The sequence below is a fragment of the Limulus polyphemus genome, unplaced genomic scaffold, assembly GCF_000517525.1.
Source record: "Limulus polyphemus unplaced genomic scaffold, Limulus_polyphemus-2.1.2 Scaffold2895, whole genome shotgun sequence".
NCBI classification, from domain to species: Eukaryota; Metazoa; Arthropoda; class Merostomata; order Xiphosura; family Limulidae; genus Limulus; species Limulus polyphemus.
This window is the reverse complement of record NW_013668505.1, coordinates 62,175-80,142: the sequence shown is the minus strand read 5'-3', so window position 1 is coordinate 80,142 and position 17,968 is coordinate 62,175. Positions and strand designations below refer to the sequence as shown.

At 35.1% G+C, this 17,968-nt stretch overlaps 1 protein-coding gene across 1 annotated transcript in view; it reads right to left on the bottom strand.

Moving 5' to 3' along the window:
• The window catches only part of LOC106468161 (uridine phosphorylase 1-like), a 24,776-nt gene extending 8,180 nt beyond the window's left edge, over positions 1 to 16,596 (bottom strand). The window contains exons 1-7 of the mRNA XM_013928572.2: positions 16,454 to 16,596; positions 14,055 to 14,266; positions 6,385 to 6,514; positions 5,826 to 5,987; positions 5,013 to 5,127; positions 2,962 to 3,032; positions 190 to 331 (exon numbers count right to left, since the gene is read on the bottom strand). Coding sequence (XP_013784026.1) covers positions 190 to 331; positions 2,962 to 3,032; positions 5,013 to 5,127; positions 5,826 to 5,987; positions 6,385 to 6,514; positions 14,055 to 14,074 — 640 coding nt within the window. The 5' untranslated portion in view covers positions 14,075 to 14,266; positions 16,454 to 16,596. The remainder of the gene's footprint in view (positions 1 to 189; positions 332 to 2,961; positions 3,033 to 5,012; positions 5,128 to 5,825; positions 5,988 to 6,384; positions 6,515 to 14,054; positions 14,267 to 16,453) is intronic.
• Between the last annotated feature and the right edge of the window lie 1,372 nt (positions 16,597 to 17,968).

Sequence of the window (17,968 nt, the reverse complement as noted above, 5' to 3'; positions counted from 1 at the left end):
TTCATTACCTATTCAAGCCGTCTCCAACCATTATTAGTCTCATAGTGGGTTCTTCGTCATCGAATTTACTTCCAATATATTGCCTACAGTTAACTTAAAAAAATCATGACTTACAAGATGATTATTGTTATTCCTGTTTCGTTCTTTTTTTTTTTTCATATTCTGAAGAACCGAATGACGGTAGTTTACCTTCGTAAAAGTCATACGTGCACATGGTTTTTCCCATCACAATGTTATAGTCTGGAAGTTGCTCTTTCCCGACATCCATTAGTTCTTCAGCCAGCTCTTTGTCTAGCACTGCTGGTCTTTTTATTGTCTTTCCTAACACGTGCTACGGATGAAAATAAACTCTAGTTACATTGTGCTTATCAATCTCAACTGCTTCAACTTTTGTGAAATATACACACAAAATTTCAGAAGTAAATCGATAACACGTCATTTTACGCATCTTTACGAATAATTTACGTTCTAACTTCTACGTGAAACAAAAAAAAATTCAGGTCTTTATTTCACAATGATATTTATTTACAGGTCTATAAGAAAACATCATAACCAAGTAATAATTTTTAAAACTACTGAAAGTTTGCCTAGTTTAGAAAGTCTTACGTATCCTTGTGTCCAGGGCTTATACTATTTATAGAGTCAAAATTACTTCCTGTTAGTTGTTGATCTTAACTAAGCGGTCTACACCCTCGCGAACACTTTACAGCTTTAAAAAAGATTGGTTTATTAGTCTCAGAATACGAGTGGAATTGGTACACTCCCATGTAGAGATAACTCTTAAACATGTTTGTAGTGCGAAACTGTTTGTCCTTGCACGCTACTAGAGCAGGCCAGACAATCTGCTTCTCCCATAGATATATATATCCGTGATAATATGAAAACACATATTTCAATGCTCATTAAAAGAAAAAAATTTCGAGCATTTGGTGTTAACTCGAAACAAAGAAACACAAATTTCTTTCCCTCTTCCAAGAAATGTCTAGATTTCTGGTACTACTCTATTAACGGTTGCTAAGTGTTAACTCGAAACAAAGAAACACAAATTTCTTTCCCTCTTCCAAGAAATGTCTAGATTTCTAACACAACTCTATTAACGGTCGCTTAGTGTTAACTCGAAACAAAGAAACACAAATCTTACACGCATAGAGAAATAGTAACATGCATACTGATGACCAGTGGCATTTCAGAGAAATGGAGACAATTATAAAGAAATCAAGAACAGGGAGAAAGAGTAAAGATTGCGGAGTAACATACCTCAGGAAATATGATGGTTATGGAAATTTTATACAATTCTATACAAAATTTTCTAATGCTATGTGAGCCTAGCATGATCTGGTGGTTGAGGCACTCGATTTGCAGGTCGTGGGTTCGAATCTAGTCACTGAACATGCTCGTCTTCTCGGCCGTAGGGGCGTTGTAATGTTGTAAAAGAGTAGCCCGGAGTTTGTGGTGGATGCCTTCTCTCTAGTCTATCATTTCAATAGTATTTATAAAAAGTATATACTCAAATGTAGCCCCCCCAGTGGCACAACGGTATTTATACGGTTTGTTTGTTTGTAATTAAGCACAAAGCAACACAATGGACTATCTGTGCTCTGCCCACCACGGATATCGAAACCTGGATTCTAGCGTTGTAAGTCCGCAGACATACCACTGTGCCACTGGGGAGGGGGGGGGTCATAACTACGGACTTACAACGCTAGAAACCGGGTTTCGCTACTATGGTGGGTATGTAATATAAATGTACTTACTAATATTGTATATATTTGAGATATAATTACGTTATTAGAACTTATTACAATAATAGTTTCATATTAGTAGAAAATTCTAATAGTAAAATTTATTAAAGCACATTTGAGTTGAAGAATGATTTAGTGCAGAAAACGTACAATTAGTTTGTTTGTTGTTTTTTGAATTTCGCGCAAAGCAGTGTAAGACTAGAGGTGCCAACTCTTGGGCTACTCTTTTACCAACGTCACATTATAACGCCCCAACGGTTGAAAGGGTGAGCATGTTTGGTGTGACAGGGATTCGAACCCGCGACCCTCAGATTGCGAGTCGAGCGCTCTAACTACCTGGGCCCGTACAATTAGTACACAACTGTAAATATTTACTGTTGTATTTTTTTGGCATAAAGTTATACAACTGGCTGTGCGCTATGTCCACCGCGTGGAATCAAATCCCGAATTTTAGCATTGCAAGTCCTTAAATTTACCTATTTCTGACCCACCGGAGGACGAAACGCCTAAAGAAGGTCTTCACTAAATAAGAGAAACCTGTTAATTTACTGTCATGTCATTTCACTGGAATAATTAATTCTAAAAACCGCTGGGATTGTAGCGTAATTCTAAATCACATTTTTGACTGAAAATTTTACTTAAACTGCGTTGCGTCTCCTCCTCCTTCCACTCTCAGCCCGCCAAATTAATATCCTTTATAGTGTAAGGGGGGAAGAGCGCCTCGCTGAATGGACGAATAGAATGTTCCAGTCACGAACAATTTACAGTAACCAACAAACAACCCTAACTAAATTAATTGTTTTTTGTTAAATAATTGCATTTTTCGACGCAATCGCTGTTCGGTATACCCAAAACACCTGGTTAAGAAAACTGGTTGACTAGTTCAACTATTCTGTCGCGAATAGTTATTAGCGCCTGAACTATAACGATAATCTAATTCAATTTCTTGTAAAGACAAAAATTACTCGTTTAAAATTGACTATCATTGTAAACATATATATGTATATTTACTTTGTAACAACTTCTGTAACTTATTTAAATAAAAAATGGTCTTTATAAACATAAATGTCTACACACACACACACACATTTAAATATTTAGAGAAAGGTATGTGTGTGTGTGAGTGTGTATACGCCCAATATAAATGTACATAATAAAATGAAGGCAAGATCAGATCGATAATCAAATAAGTATATATCATATACTATGCATTAACTACCGTTTCTAAGTACGGGCGCAGTAAACCGTCCACAACACTTTCTGTGATGACAAGTGTTCCACCAGGAAGTCCTTAAAAGAGTAAATAGTGATCAATTTTAAATAACTAGATCAATAACTATAGAGAAAGTTCAAAACAGTGTCTTGAAATACCGAATAATAAATTTAGGTTCAAATGAATAGCTAATGAATAATTATATAAGCTAAATATTGAAGCTACATATCCCGTAACTATTTTTTTTCTTTTCTACGTGCTTCACCTTTACGGTGCACAACCGTGTTTTCCATGTTATTTAAACAAATTAGGGAATGAAGCTATATAATATGAAGCTAATATTTTATCCATGCTTTATCTTTCCTGAGTATAGCCGTGTTTCTAATTAATATTATTTGGTTTCAATGGTGCGAGAAAAGATATGTTGCCAAAAATATTAAATTCCATGAGTAATATGGTGCATATGGACCTCAGACGGACGAATAGATGGCGCTCAACGCTCTATCCACGCGTCTTGATAAACTTCGGATATTAATAGATGTACTTCCACAGAATTCCCGAAAGTGTTCTGTTACAAGAATAAATAAAACCAAATCTAAGAGTTTCAAATATTTTTATTTCTTGCCTTTGAAGTCCCTATGTCATGCTGTGTTGTAGCCTACAGAGTACTTAATTCTTCTCATGATTCATGGCATACGCACGTTTTACTGACACCACAAGAGTACAAACTGCAACGTTAAACGTCCCTTATGGGATGTGATTTTAGTGTCTACTGACTGACTGACAGACAACACACTACTGTATAGTGGTGTGAGTGGTTAAAACAGGTGACTCCTTCAGGCGGCCTTCGACCACCTTTCGGGAAAATAAATGTATGACAAATTTACTGTATATACACATACTGAGTGTATGTTTTGCTTATAATTAGAATCTGAACGAATTTATGGGCATGATATTTGGCATTTGTGTACAGTTTCTACAAAGACAACTAATTTTTTATTTGTCACGGTGAAAACTATATATTATAAACAGCAATTTTAAAAGTTTGGAAAAGGCAAACTACTTCATGCATGAAGACAAACTTTAAGTTTTAAAGTTGATTATCAACATTCCGCAAGTGTTTTCTCAGGAAATGATATGATCAGGCGTGGCCTAGCAGTTAATATGTCGGGCTGCGGACCTAACGATCCAGGGTTCGAGACGTCATAAGGTGGTACTCGCTCAGCGCTATCTGATGTGAGTGCGTTATAAAAGTGAGAATGGTTTTCGTTCCTCTGGTTAGCAGTTCTAAAATAGGGACAGTTACACATGAATTCTTGGGGTCTCTAACCTGGTCGTTTATTCCACGTGCGCATAAAGTGTGAAAATTCGAACTCCAATTTTTGATTAATATTCAAATTTTTGAAGATTACATAGTACACGTGTGTAACTAAATACGTGGTTGAAAAAGTATGTACTCAACCATGTACACTATTTTAAAGTTCAATAAAAGGTTGGTGAAAGATTAAGAATCCAATTATTATAAATGCTTGATTTCTGTAATTTGAAAAATGAACCCAAGACAAGTTTTTGGATAAATGTTTTTCAGCAAGTGTCATCTGACAACATTAGAACGTTTGAATCAGTGTTCAGCAATCGTATGAGATCGATAGACACACGGAAACAAGGAGTAAGTTACGATAATTATATAAAAAGAAAAAAACATACATTTCACGGTAAAATTACATGTTAAAATTGATGAAAATTCACAAATCATGATAGTACTGAAAAAAAGGTTAAAAACCAAAGATACAAGAATAATTTAAATAAGAGAGTACAAGTCAAAAGTAAGTTTGTTTTTGTTTTTTTAATTATAAGGACCACTCAGTTCTAAAAGCTTTTCATTCATCTTATGAAGTTCTAACTGATACTGGGATACTAAATGTTGCAGGATTTTTGTCACTAATTCATCAAAATATAATAAGAAAAAAATTAATTCATCTTTAGTTTATGTATCACAACGTCTAAAACCATCTCTTTGTTTCTATACGCTAATCAGAAATTCAAATGATACACACCTATTCCACCACAAGTTCCAAGACGAATAAAAATTACATCCTTACATTTAGCATGATACATCAGTTTGATGACCTCGTGCAACATGATGGACAAAGATGGAATCCCCATACCATGCTGAAAAGAAAGGAATAACAATGTACATTACTAATATATGAATCAAGGACTACCGTTGTTGGGTATTTAATATGATGTTGCATTAAAAAATAGTTCCATTTATCAACAACAGATAATCTAGAAACTCCTTATTAAATTCCTATACCATATTATATTATTTCTTATGGATTTCGCGCAAAGCTACACGAGAGCTATTTGCGCTAGCCGTCCCTAATTTAGCAGTGTAAGACTAGAGGGAAGGCAGTTAGTCATCACCACCAATCGCCAACTCTTGGGCTACTCTTTTACCAAAGAATAGTGGGATTGACCGTAACATTATAACGCGACTCACAGATTGCGAGCCGAGCGCCCTAACCACCTGGCTATGGCGGGCCCCATATTATATTAAAGAATAGTTCCATTTATCTACAATATATGATATAGAAACCTCTACTGGAATTCCTATACCATATTATATTAAAGAACAGTTCCATTTATATACAATAGGTAACTTAGAAACCTATATTGGAATTTCCATACAATATTCTATCAAATAATAGTTCCAATAATGATTATAGAGCATTGAACTTCAGTTACACTACTGATACAAGTGAATCTCTTTCTATACAGAACTTCAACTAGACACACGACGTTTATTAATGTATTTAAGAAACCAATACGTCAACGGTGATATTATAATATAAGTAGAGTATTCTTACACTTATGGACAAGACAGGTCCGATCTTGTACATCGAATATCTGTAAGATCTCTTGCTGATGTCGTCCAGAACTGTGCCTGTTGGTAATTTAATATTCAGCTCCTTTTGGATAAAGTTAGCGAAACTCTCCATTCGTTTCGGCGTTCCTCCCATGCACACGAACTACATAAACACCCCATCATAAACATTGATAAAATGACTTTAAAACTGGTCGACAGGATTTTAATAAAACCAGAATTAGACATAAAGAAATATAGTAACAAATATTAATAGATGAATCCGTAAGGTTATTTTACAAGCTCGTGCAATAAAATACATTAAATCCTTATTTCTTCAAAATTTATTATTCATTTATAAACACAGCATTATCTTAAATTATCTTCACAACATGAATCTTACATTTAAGACAAATAACGTCAGTACCGAATACTCCTATAGCCAAATAAACATTTTGATGAGAGGGTATTGGCTTTGCAATAACGTCATCTACGAGCCCACTAATGCCCAAAATTATCTTGCATAAAGTGTTATATTAGATAGATGTCGGCTAGAAACTAACCTTGATGTCACCAAACATCTGTTGAAGGTCGTAAGATCCTGAACTAAGGGACAGGTGATACAACACATCATCGGTCATACTGGAGATGTGGGGGTTGCGAAGGATAACATCGCAATCACTCTTATTTAAGCTACAGGCAAAAAACAAAACAAAAAAAACTTAACAATCTCTATGAATTTAACAAGTTATGCTAATATAAAAGTAGTCTGTATTAAACTTTGTTTTGAGGCCATCTCATTCATTAACTATTTTATTCTATAAAACAAAATGACAAAATATCCCTTCTGGTTCCCCTCTTTATTACATCACAAATTCTTTAAACACACCAGCCCCCCATTGGCACAGCGGTATGTCTGCGGACTTACAGCGCTAGAAACCGGGTTTCGATACCCGTGGTGGGCAGAGCACAGATAGCCTATTGTGTAGCTTTGTGCATAATTAAATTACAAATTACAAATCAAATTAAACACACCAAAACACTAATTAAGATGCTACGATAAATATTCATTCGCTTCCTGCCAGTTATTGATTCTAACGTCAGTTTTCAATATACATTTGTTAATCTCTAAAGTGTAGCTCCTACCTGTTGAAATAAAAAGGTGAAATGGTTTTTGTTAAATTAAATAGAGGAAATTATAATAATCGAGAAAAGTAAGCTAATTCTTACTCTCACAAACTAGATTATATAAATAATCTCTACGTCTGGATTCAAGGAATGAATAATACTTTTAGTTTATACACATTTTCCAAAGAAACTTATAAGTGCTACATACGAACTATATGTTCAAATGAACTGGAATTGGACTTTTCATCCTGAGTAGTACGTTATGTGCATGTGGGCTAAACGACCAGGTCAGAAATCCTTGGGTTTCAGGTATAATATCCGCCGTTACAAGGGGTTTGTCCTGATCTTTAGAAGTTGGACTTTCCGACACGCAGCCCGAAACACTAATCACTGGGTGATACCATTCTCTTGTCCATAGAACAATTAACAGAATTATGTCTGGCAACGAAACTGTCACAAAAGTCTAATAAAACTGTGGGTTGAGAAAGTACTTCCTCTTTTATTTTTCACCTATTACTCCCAGTCAGGGTTGACGGGACGGGGAGGTGGGGCAGCTGTCCTGGGGCCCGGCAGTGGGATATTTCAAGGCTCAGTAGAAATGCGTACTACTTAATGAGATAAAATGGCTACTGCTTTTTCATGGATTCATGAAGAAATTTGTCACCTAAATTTATTTTATGAAAAATCAGTAAAAGTTAATAAACAAAATGAAGCCCCCCAGTGGCACAGCGGTATGTCTGCGGACTTACAACGCTATAAACCGGGTTTCGATACTCGTGGTAGGCAGAGCGCAGATAGCCCATTGTGTAGCTTTGTGCATAATTACAAACAAACAAATAGAATGAAAGGAGGGACCGATGATATTACTGACTCCCGGGGCCTTTGGCTGGCTCTCAACGCCCCTGCTCCCAGTAAAGCATTTCCTTAATTGGCTAATTTGTAAAACTCATAACAAAGTTATAAAAAAAACGTAACGTCTGTATAAGAAAAATATCATATTACATATAAAAAAGAAATAACCCGTTAAACATTTCCGCCTTCCATCCTAAGCTAATTTAAGGTTAAGACCAGTATATGAGGTTGCGTGATAAGAGCGATCATTCTGAGAACACCCAGTCTAAACTTTAGTTCTGGCGGGAGTTATTTATAGCAGAAGAATTCACCTTTAGTGTTTATTGATACAACGCAGAAGACAGGATGGAAGGTCCCCCCGCATACTTCTAGAAATCTATCACAGCGAATACACTCGACTATATAAGTTCAATTCTACCTTTCACAGATAAATCATATCCCAATGATCTGTGTAGATTGTTTTAAAATACATTAAAACAATGTGCTAAGATTCTGTGAAGTTTTCTATCGAAAAAAAAAAACCACCTCAAAACTACCTGAATCGTCTGCTTGTGTAACATTACATTTTTAGTCCATCCTGTGCTAATGTAGATCGTTATGTACAAGATGTCAACATAACTATTCAAGATAACTCGTTCCATTCGTATGAATAATATGGGAGTTTTTTACTTATTTTTTTAACTGGTGATGATTCAATCGTAAAACATACGAGAGAGGAAAAACATGATAAATGTATAGCTTTTTACTCCATTTTCTTCCCCTACAGCACGTTTGTCTAAGCTCTCCTGGGTCACATGTACATGGTTTATTAGACGTTAGCATGTCCGGACTATGAATCAAAGGGTTCACACTTCACGTTCCCTTGCCGCACGAACACGCTCCGCACTTTGGGGCCAAAGGTGCACTACACGTGACGGTTAACTCCAATTTATACAAAAACACCATTATTCAGTTATACAAAAGTGGTCCAAGTATTGGCGGTGGGTTATCCTGATTTGTTGCCTTTCCTCCAATCAATCAGATCAAATTTAGGTATGACTATTAACCGATAGTAATTTGTGTAGCTTTGAACGAAAATTCTAAAATGCAAACAACGCTATTCTACTGCGCAACTCGCACAGTTTAGCTTCTTCATATCATATCTAATGAAATACTCAAGTTTTATTTAGAAACTTAAAATTCAGATCATACAAATCTAAAAGTAATCCACTCTGCAAGTCTTTACCCTCTGATTTTCTCAACATTAATACACAGATGTATACACTTGCTTATGTTATTGGATAAAATTTGAAAATCGATGTTTACAAACTTAGCAAAACACACATAACAGCTGAGCATAGTGAATCAATAAGACTGCAACTCTCACGATAACTAGACAGCAACTTTCTAAACAGAACATTATATACACAAATACTAGGGATGCACGGGTACTCGGCAAGATATTCAACCCCGGGAGGGTATCGGACTTCCCGGTAATACTCGGCTCCAGCCGAATGTCGAAGTTGAAAACAGCTGAATCATGGTAACTGAAATTTGTTTGTTTTTTGTTCGAAGTTAAGCACAAAGCTACACAATGGGCTATCTGTGCTCTGCCCATCACGGGTATCGAAACCCGGTTTCTAGCGTTGTAAGTCCGCAGACATGCCGCTGTGCCACTGGTGGGGAGGGGGGGGGCAATTGAAATTTGCATCTAAGCCTTAATCTTTGTGCGAACTAACGCGGTACTGAAAGTTACAGTCAATAATTGGTTTAATTTTATAAAAACGTGTTCCGAGCAACAACGACCGACCGACCGCTAAAAATCGGAGATTCAGAGAACAATAGGGGTTAATAACAGGCATGGCTTGAGAAGTGGATTTCTGGAGAAGGTGGGGTTTTCGAGAACAATAGGAATTAGGGTTTGAGAAGTTGGGGCTAGGCATTGAAAGTTGAAAGTAAAACTTGAATGTTCTGTTGGTGATTATTCGGTTAAATGTAATAAACGTCAATTTTGTTTTTGTTTCTAATTTCTGTGTATGTTTTTTTTTTCTTGTTGTTCTTTTATGAGGGGGGTGAGAACCCGATCTTGGCTGACAGCCGACACCGGCCGAAATTTAGTGACCGGGTATCCGGACCCGGTATTCGACCAAATTGTACTACCCGTGCATTCCTAACAAATACATATCTTTGGATTTGAAACTGCATGTGTATTTGTACTGATGTTGAGAGTGTTTTGTTTGTTGTTATGCGCAAAGCTGCACAAGGGACTATCTATGCTCTGCCCCCCCCCCTCGTGGGTATTGAAACCCGATTTGTTAGCATTATAAGCCCCCCATACTTACGGCTGAGCCTTCGGCACGGCGCCCAAAGAAAAAGTGAATCAAAAGTCAAGTTACTAAAGGTTTGTTTGTTTTTAATTATGCACAAAGCTACACAAAGGCTATCTGTGCTCTGCTCACTACGGGTATCGAAACCCGGTTTCTAGCTTTGTAAATCCGCAGACATACCGCTGTGCCACTGGGGGGGGGGCAGTTTATTTATTCAGCAGAATAAAGAAATACATATACCATGTTTTTTTTAATTGAATAATCCAATTTACACGTACTATAGATAGGTATGCTATCGAATTTATTACTGATATGGCAACTTTTGCGGCAACGTGTAGCCGCCTTTCGTACCGAACAGTAACATTTCATTAAAAAAAAACAGCAAAAATGGAAGCTAAAAAGTACGAGTGAAAGAACTTCAAGTTACTCACGTATTTAAATAATTATTGGAAGTAAAAATATTGTTTATATCCTATTTTGTCTCTGCTTTATACCACTGAAGATTTTTACTTCTATCTCATTTAAAAGTAAAATAATGTTTACTTATTCTTTCTACGTTTTCAAGGTAAAGTTTACGAAACTCCATAAACGCCTAGCAACACTCTTAACCATTAGATACAGTACGGCAATGTGGCGCTTAAAATGCCATCTAGCGTCCGTGATATAAAATGAATATGAAAGTATGCAATGTCTCAGTAAACAGTCCTCAGTTGGGGCAGCGGTAAGTCTATGGACTTACAGCGCTAAAATCTGGGTTTCGATTCCCCACGGTGGTCACAACAGATAGCCCAATTTGGCTTGTTCTGACACGAACAGGCCTCCTCAGTAAATAACTATTCTGATAATTAGAATTTGAAGTTTTATAAACAAGTGTTTTAAATGAAAAATTATTACCACCGTGATAGTTGCATCAGAATATCTAAAATGCATCCCTTAGTGATGGGCGTTCTTGCATAACATATCAATATCAATGCAAAATTTGTAATAAACTGAATTTGAACTTCTCGCGTACAATATATACACTACTCTCTTCACTTCTAGACTCACCAGTGTTTTCTTTCCTTCAAATTGACAAAAGACGCAACACATATTTTTTAATTTCGCCGGAAACAAAAACAAAAACAAAAAAACAATCACATCCTTCTCATTAATGGGTAAACGTTAAAAATATTAACATTAATATTTTGCAACTAGATTTTTCGTGTTTTTTTATGGGGATTGTGTTTTTAATTCTAAAAAAGGTTTAAACAAAAAGTGGGACGCAAGCCTGAAAAGACTGAGAACTACTAGTGTAAGTGATGTACATATTTACCGAAGAGCTTAATACAATCTTGTGTATAACATACCTACTTATAGAAAGCTAAGCATCATCACTCACTTTTCGCATTTCAGATTTTTTTAAGTATAAAAATCTACATAAAACAACTCTGAGTTCTTGGCCAGGGTTGCCATAAATTTCCGGGCAGTCAATAAAAAAGTAAAAATTTTACACTGGCCACGTTGAATTAAATCTAATGCTACAAAAACTGCCGAACTTGGTGTTATAATTTCATGTCCATAACCGCTTTCGATTATTTATTGTGTTATTTCAATCTGACATGAATCTTGCTGCTGAATCACGATTTACTTACACCTACACGTGTTATTGATTTCGGAAATGACCTCCTCCTCTTCACCCTCCATTTTGCAAACATTCTGGAGACGCCCATGCTTTTAATCAAAATGTACACTTTTAACACAGTGAAAAGCAAGAAACAAATCAATCTGTAATCATTACGTTTGTCTCTATTGGCAATAACGATTACTTTTTTATTAACAGCTGTTTTTTCTTATTAAGAACCTTAGTCCCCCTTTGAAAATGGTGTACTTGGGTTGTATGCTATATTTTCATTGGTTTAATTTAGATGTTTACTACAGAGCACATGAGATTAATATCTAGTAAGTTCGACTAAGATATAGATGAATACATCAATTATAAATACGAGAATCATTGAAACAGTGTGTTCAGTTCTTAGAATGCCAGTCAAAGAGAAGTAACATCGTAAAAGTGTTAATAAGAAGTAACTGAGAATTCAGTGAGTTATCGAGTCTGTTCTATTAAATTAGTTAAATAAGTTTCTAGTTAAATTAGGCGTACAGGTCACGCTTTATACTGAAAATTTAAATGTTGTATTTGTAATTAGGCCTTTTTTTAGTTGTGAAGGTAGTGATGATATGTTCTTTGTGCATTTAGACCAACTAGTTGTGTCAAAATTAACGAACTTGTAAGTTGTAGAAATGTTTTTAAAGGAAATAAACCAATTTGTTATTGTTACGTGGACCGCAATTCACATTATTTTCACCAAATAATGCAAAACAACTTGCCGAACGATAGAAGTGATAGAACACGTTACAGGCTTACGGAAATACTATAGTTTAATTATTTTTACTTTAATATTTTTTAAAATTATTATATTACTTTTTGACAGCCCATAGACAATTCACTTGTTCTATGTACTTAGGTTAGTCCCAAAATATTTATTACCTTGCCCTCCCAGTGGCATGTCTGCGAACTTACAACGCTAGAAACCGGGTTTCGATACCCGTGGTGGGCAGAGCACAGATAGCCCATTGTGTAGCTTAATTCCAAACAGACAAACAAAATTTATTACCTTATTCCCACTCTTTGCTGGACTTGGCATTATTTTTACCAAATAATCCAAAAGAATCACATTACAACAAAATATTGACTCACGAAAAATTGCACTTGCAAATTAAGTTATAAATAAAAAGCAAATTACGAACATATGTATGCCATTTGGTGTAAACTTACTATTATTCAAATGAAATATAAATAAGTTGAGCTTTGCTATGATATTGTTAATGTTTCTGGTAGTATTTAATATTAGACAAGACTACTTACTGAGAGTTGAGCCTCAAGACGAAAATATTTGTAATTGTTTCACAAGACTATGCCTCAAACATATTGTAGCATTAAGCAGGGAGTGCGCGATTTGAAACTAAAAGTATTATCTTCCTGATATATATATTTGTTATTGTTGCGAATTCTCAAAGATTTGAAAACCTGTCATTTTTGTTGTAACTCGTAATTTTACGTTTTGTTTGTCGTGTTTACTCATTCAAGTACTATTACGCAGCGTCACACTACACGAAGTCATATACTTCTAAGTACCATAGTTTCGCAGTTGTCGAAATTATTTAAAATAGCGTTAATTTGATCTTACAAAATCATATATTTTTAATACAAACATTTGTTTGCATTTTAAAAATTTAATACAAGAACTTGCATATACTTTTTTCATTCAAACTACAATATTTACACAAGAACATAGTTTCTATTACTAAATTTATAAGCTAATATTTGTAACTACAAATAACAATATCATAGTGTCACGTATATATAACATATTAGCTAGTCTTAAAAGAAAGTAATATAAAGAGCATAGCTTTTCTCGGACACCAAATAGAGAGATGAACAGAAATATTATGCAAATATAAGTACTTTTGTTAGAATAATGCTACCAACGCCCTGCTATTTAACACTAACAGGCAAATTTGTTTTACAGTTAATCTATATTAAAATTAAAGTAAAGCGGTATTCTACATACTGAAGGAATATTGTTCCGCAAGAGGTGACGAGATAAATCTTTGAAAAAATTGATAATGAATAAATGGACGCATCTAATTAAAAACTTTTTTTTTTTATATTTCGTGCAACGTTTCGGGCAGACGCTCTTCGTCAGGCAGTAAAGACCGTACTTGTTACAATGAAATTAACCTCAGAAAAATCGTGTTACAATGAAATAAAGCTGAGAAAGAATCGTTCATTGTAACACAGACTTTACTGCCAGACAAAAAGCGTCTGCCCGAAACGTCACACAAAATAAAACTAAAAAAAAACATTTAGACATGTCGATTTTTTCTTTATAATTTTTTATTGTACTTACCGGTTTTGGTTCTCTGTCATGTCAAAACAAAGGTATATACACGTATTTCTGAAAAGCAGTCAGACTCAGAACAAGTGCAGTTGGTTTGAGGTTGTCCCTGGTATTATATCTTGCAATACTTCCGCCAAAACCCTAGACCAAACCATATGTGACGTCCCTTGTTGATAGGCTGGCAAATTTGACACTGCGCAGAACAGATGCGTTTGCTTCGTCTATTGAGCATATTTATTAAGCAAGAAAGTTGAGAGAAAACATTCAATGCTGAACGTTTATTGAAGGTTTTATTTAATAGTACCAAAAAAAATTAAAATCCGTTTATTCTCTCTAATCGTCTCATATTTGTTAAAAGGAGTTGTGACGTTTTCTTTTTAATAATACTATGTATCAGCATGCTGTTTATTATAAAATCATTTCACAAAATATTTGCAGTCGAGGGTAACCTAATTAAAAGATAATGGCTGGAGACGGCTTAAATGGGTAATGAAGAAAAACTTTCATGTATTTAGTAGTTGTGCTCTATTATATATTTCAGTACGTTTACCCGTGGTGACGATATATAGCATGTCGTAATTTCAATATTTCTCATGGTATTTGGCTCAACTCTTAAAAAATCTGTTTCTGTGGATCATGAATTGATAAGATGGAGTCATCAGAATGTATTTTTAAATAAATAGTCTGATATCACTCACTGCATGATTACAAACAAAAGTACTGGAGAATACTGATTACGCTGAGCTTTCAGTATTATAGAACTTTTGTTACACCAATATAAAGTTCAAGGTCGAAATTACCATTACAAAGAATGACGAGTTCTGAGTTAGTTATTGGATGTCCAGTTTTATGTCTGTGGTTCCGAATCGCCGAAATGGGTGGACTTAAAAGGATGTTACCTCACCTCAATGATACTCTCATGTGCTCGTGGATGCGAACGGCAAAATGTCGTTTAGTTTTCCCGATATAGGATTCATCATTCTTTGTAATAGTAATTCCGACCTTGAATTGTTAATCAAAGAAAGTCTATCCATAAAATAAGCGTGCCCTGTTTTAAATACAACATAGTCCTCCTATACATTTCATTTGTTTTAAAGCAACTTATACAATAAAAAAAAGAAATTTATAACAAACACTTTATAAATAGGACGATTATAAAGTAAAATAAGATATATATAATAAAAACAAAAAAAATTAAAGGTTATTAATCTTATTTCTTAGTCCCCATAGATAGTGTTTGTAAATAGTCAACAATACTGTTGTTTAATTGTATTGTTGTTCTCGTTTCACGCGATTAGAACAATATTTTAATCTTATTCTAGAATACACCTATTACAGTATAGTTCAAAAAGTTGCTATGCAGAAGTTTTAAATTGCTGTATCGGATTTTAGATTCGATTTTGTTGGTCCTGGGAGGGTCAGGTACACATTCGACCTCTTCTATGATAATAATACTCAGTTTTTGTATGTCCTGAAAATGGGCGCGCGCCTTACTATATAAATGCACATGCGCGAGCACTTCATTTCAACGGATGTAAAAAAGAAGGCGAATGTAAATATACTTTAGTAGACATTTTGTACAACAACATATTAAAAGCTTATCAAAATTTTTAAAAAGGTCTAATTTTAGGTCGTAGAATAACAGTATACGTTTATTTATTGATAGTATTAAGTGCGGTATAGTTTAGCCCTAACTACACTAAAGCAAAAAATGTACAAAAGTTACAGTGTTAATTAATCACTTTTATCAAATATAGGCTGTACTTAATAAAAGCTTATAAGATTTCTGTGTCTGCGAATTAAATTTCGTTTGTATTACTGTAGAAATTCTGTGTTTAATTTTTAAAGGAGTACTGTTGCAATAAAGATACTAATTTGACTGCAAATTTTTGTGGGTCTGCTAGTTCTAATTAAATGAGTACATTTCTTGTTCTTAGAATATACAGAAGTTGAGTGACGTATCTAGAATTTTTATTTGGGGAGTGGAGGCAGAAGTGGTCAAGTTATTAAGTACACGGCAAATGGGCTTTATTGTGTTGAAAAAGAGTATATTTATTCTTTTGAATAATAAAAAAGCTGAAATTCTCTCGGGCTCTCATTGCACAGTTCTGCGATGTTCTGATGCTGTTTCAAACTACAACTACCAGTACCATTAAATCCACTCCCAGGTCTCATCTTATTAAATATACCTCTTTCGGTTTAAATTACATAGGTTGTAGCATAATTCTCTCTTTGACGGATAGTTTTAAATTATCCTATGAAAATAATTCAAGATTAAGACCATGTAAAGTTGTAAACTACAACGAATCAGTTTATTTCCTCCTTTAACATTTCTACAGACGACACTTGTAAGCTGCCGTAGGCCTACGTTACAAATGACGTGAATTATCGTAAAACAATCAACTTACTTGTACAAATTAATAGTAATAGCGACTGCGATAACTAACACACTCGTTCACTCTCTATTATCTTAACTAATTCTACTGCTATCAAGGTATCACTGCCCATTTTTATGACTAAGCCTTGTTCTAGAGAGTTCTAGGACTAACATGAACTTGTCATCAAAATCGCAGCCCCCTCTAGTTAAAAAACAAATTACAACAGTAAATATATAACTTTCATGTCAGTGTAAATCACAATGTAGGGATAATTTCAAAACTTAAAAGACTAATTCTTGATATCTCAGACTGGGAGGCTGCTAGGAGGCAGAATTCCCCAATGAGGATCTTCCCTCACGCCACCTAGGCGGACACGCCACTAGAGTTGAATACGTTATAATAAAACTGTTTTAGAGCCTCACCACTTCGTTACAATCCACGTTACCAGGTCCTGTAGTGCTCTACCTGACAACCGTGACCCTTAACAATAGCCCTGAAGCGTAGTATTTATTTCACAAAGCTTCTTCGTTAGCCTATCATGTCCAAAGCACACCATGCACTTTCCCCTTATTCAGGAGATATGTCCAGCTTCATTTGAGCTGGGGAGCTACGATTAACGAAGAGAGCTCTCTTCCTTAATCGTAGCCTTCATTCCGTGGGTGAGGTTATTATCGTACTGATATAAAGTGTAATTTCGAAGCTTGTTGCTGTTCCAAAATGCTTTGCTGTGCAAGTTGAAGTTTTTCCACCTACATATAGAACACTGGCGGTTCTCTTCTGCGAGATGCTTTTGGAAGTAGATCATTTAACGAGCACACTATATGAATATGTTTCCTTAAAGGCTGCCTTACGTCATTGCACTGTCGAATGGTCAGGATCAATCTAAATTTCTGATGTAACTTGTATGACAGCGTGATTTGATTCGTTGTAGACCTAATATAAGGTGCTAAACGTGTCATCTGTACTGTCAAAACTCGTACCTACGAAACATGCTTGCACTGTGTTACCATATTCAAATTACTTTTATAAAGCGCAATAACTTTCTGTATAAAGGATTATTGAATAGCTTACTTTTTTCTGAACACATTCGTAGTGAAAAGTTAATCAACATATATATGATTTTTTTAGATCTTCTCGTGATGACGTTACAATTTCTTACTAAAAGTGTGAATTTCTTATTATAACTGGAGGGACACTGTAACAGCTCTGAAATAGCTTATATTACAAGACCACACTTGTATTTGCTAAATAATATGATGTTTATTGAATCACTATTTGCCCCCCAGTGGCACAGCAGTATGTCTGCGGACTACAACGCTCGAAACCGGGTTTCGATACCCGTGGTGGGCAGAGCACAGATAGCCCATTGTGTATTCTTTGATAGATTTTTTAGGCAGAATATTCATGATGCAACTTTGTAGAATGGACGGTAACTGCCTGTTGTAGAGACACAAGTGTAGAGGACGACGTTTCGAAAATTTACCCACTTTTGTATAATAAAAGCGGAAGGACTTTGAAAAACTGTCCTATATACTTTAGTCTTTT